Here is a 944-nt window from a genome sequence, read left to right on the forward strand (position 1 = left end):
GGGGGGGGGGGGGGGGGGTTGTAATATTATAAAAATCTAAGCCATTCTGGTGCAAAACAGAAACCAACATTATCACAGAACCAATATAAACTTGCATAAAGAAAGTGGCACATTCTAAAATGCTTCACATTAGATGAAAGTTATGAAGCAACACATGTTTCAGGACTGTTGGTTATAACAGTGTTGGTCTAAGGACACAGGCAGACAAAACTCTTTGGGTAGAGGCAATATGCAACACGTGCACTTCAACATTAGCTTTATTTCATTATAGCAGTATAACTTCCCCTATGTTGTTATAGCCCATGGATGCTTGTTTTCCTTCCTCAAAATGTTCATTCCTGAAATCTTCCTGTAGTTAAACCAGATCAAGAATCAGTCTCACTTTTTTTGTCAGATGCTCTCAACATGTTTCATTCTCACTCTATAATCAAACAGGAAGTTTCAGAAACAAAAAATTATTCTGTATTAACATTTCCCATGCAAATTGGCAGGCAACAGATTTTTAAGCTTTACCTCAGACCTGTAAATATGTATTTATATCCTGAACTTCCCCAACCCTCCCCCCACAATAAAATGGAAAAAAAAACCAAACAAAAAACCCCAAAACAGACATCAAGCTGAAAAAAAAAAAGTAGCTGTCACTCAGAAAACACTGCCTCTGCAACATGTTCACTGCTGCAATGCTACTAAAACACATTTTTAAAAAAAGGTTGCACATACTGCAGCAGTGGCAAGAGGCTCCAATCAAGAAAGCCTCAACTGTGCTAGGAATCAACCCCTCCTCCTGCCACCCCCCCCAAAAAGTCCCTGTCCAAAGAGCTCATGGTAGAGATTGTAAGTGTCCCAAATTACTGTATAATCTACTTCTAGAAGACGACAGCAGAAAAAAAGAATATTGTGTGCTGGTTTCTTTAAGCTACCACCCCACTTTGTGATCGCCGAGA

The 944-nt window shown here is 39.3% G+C and overlaps 1 protein-coding gene across 1 annotated transcript in view; it reads right to left on the minus strand.

Annotated features, from left to right (window-relative positions):
• Positions 1 to 407, minus strand: part of SNX9 (sorting nexin 9) — a 105,724-nt gene extending 105,317 nt beyond the window's left edge. Inside the window, exon 1 of the mRNA XM_019526743.1 lies at positions 383 to 407. Within this exon, the coding sequence (XP_019382288.1) occupies positions 383 to 407 (25 nt within the window). The remainder of the gene's footprint in view (positions 1 to 382) is intronic.
• Between the last annotated feature and the right edge of the window lie 537 nt (positions 408 to 944).

This window comes from Gavialis gangeticus, unplaced genomic scaffold (assembly GCF_001723915.1).
Source record: "Gavialis gangeticus isolate Ggan-Ray unplaced genomic scaffold, GavGan_comp1, whole genome shotgun sequence".
Lineage (NCBI taxonomy): Eukaryota > Metazoa > Chordata > Crocodylia > Gavialidae > Gavialis > Gavialis gangeticus.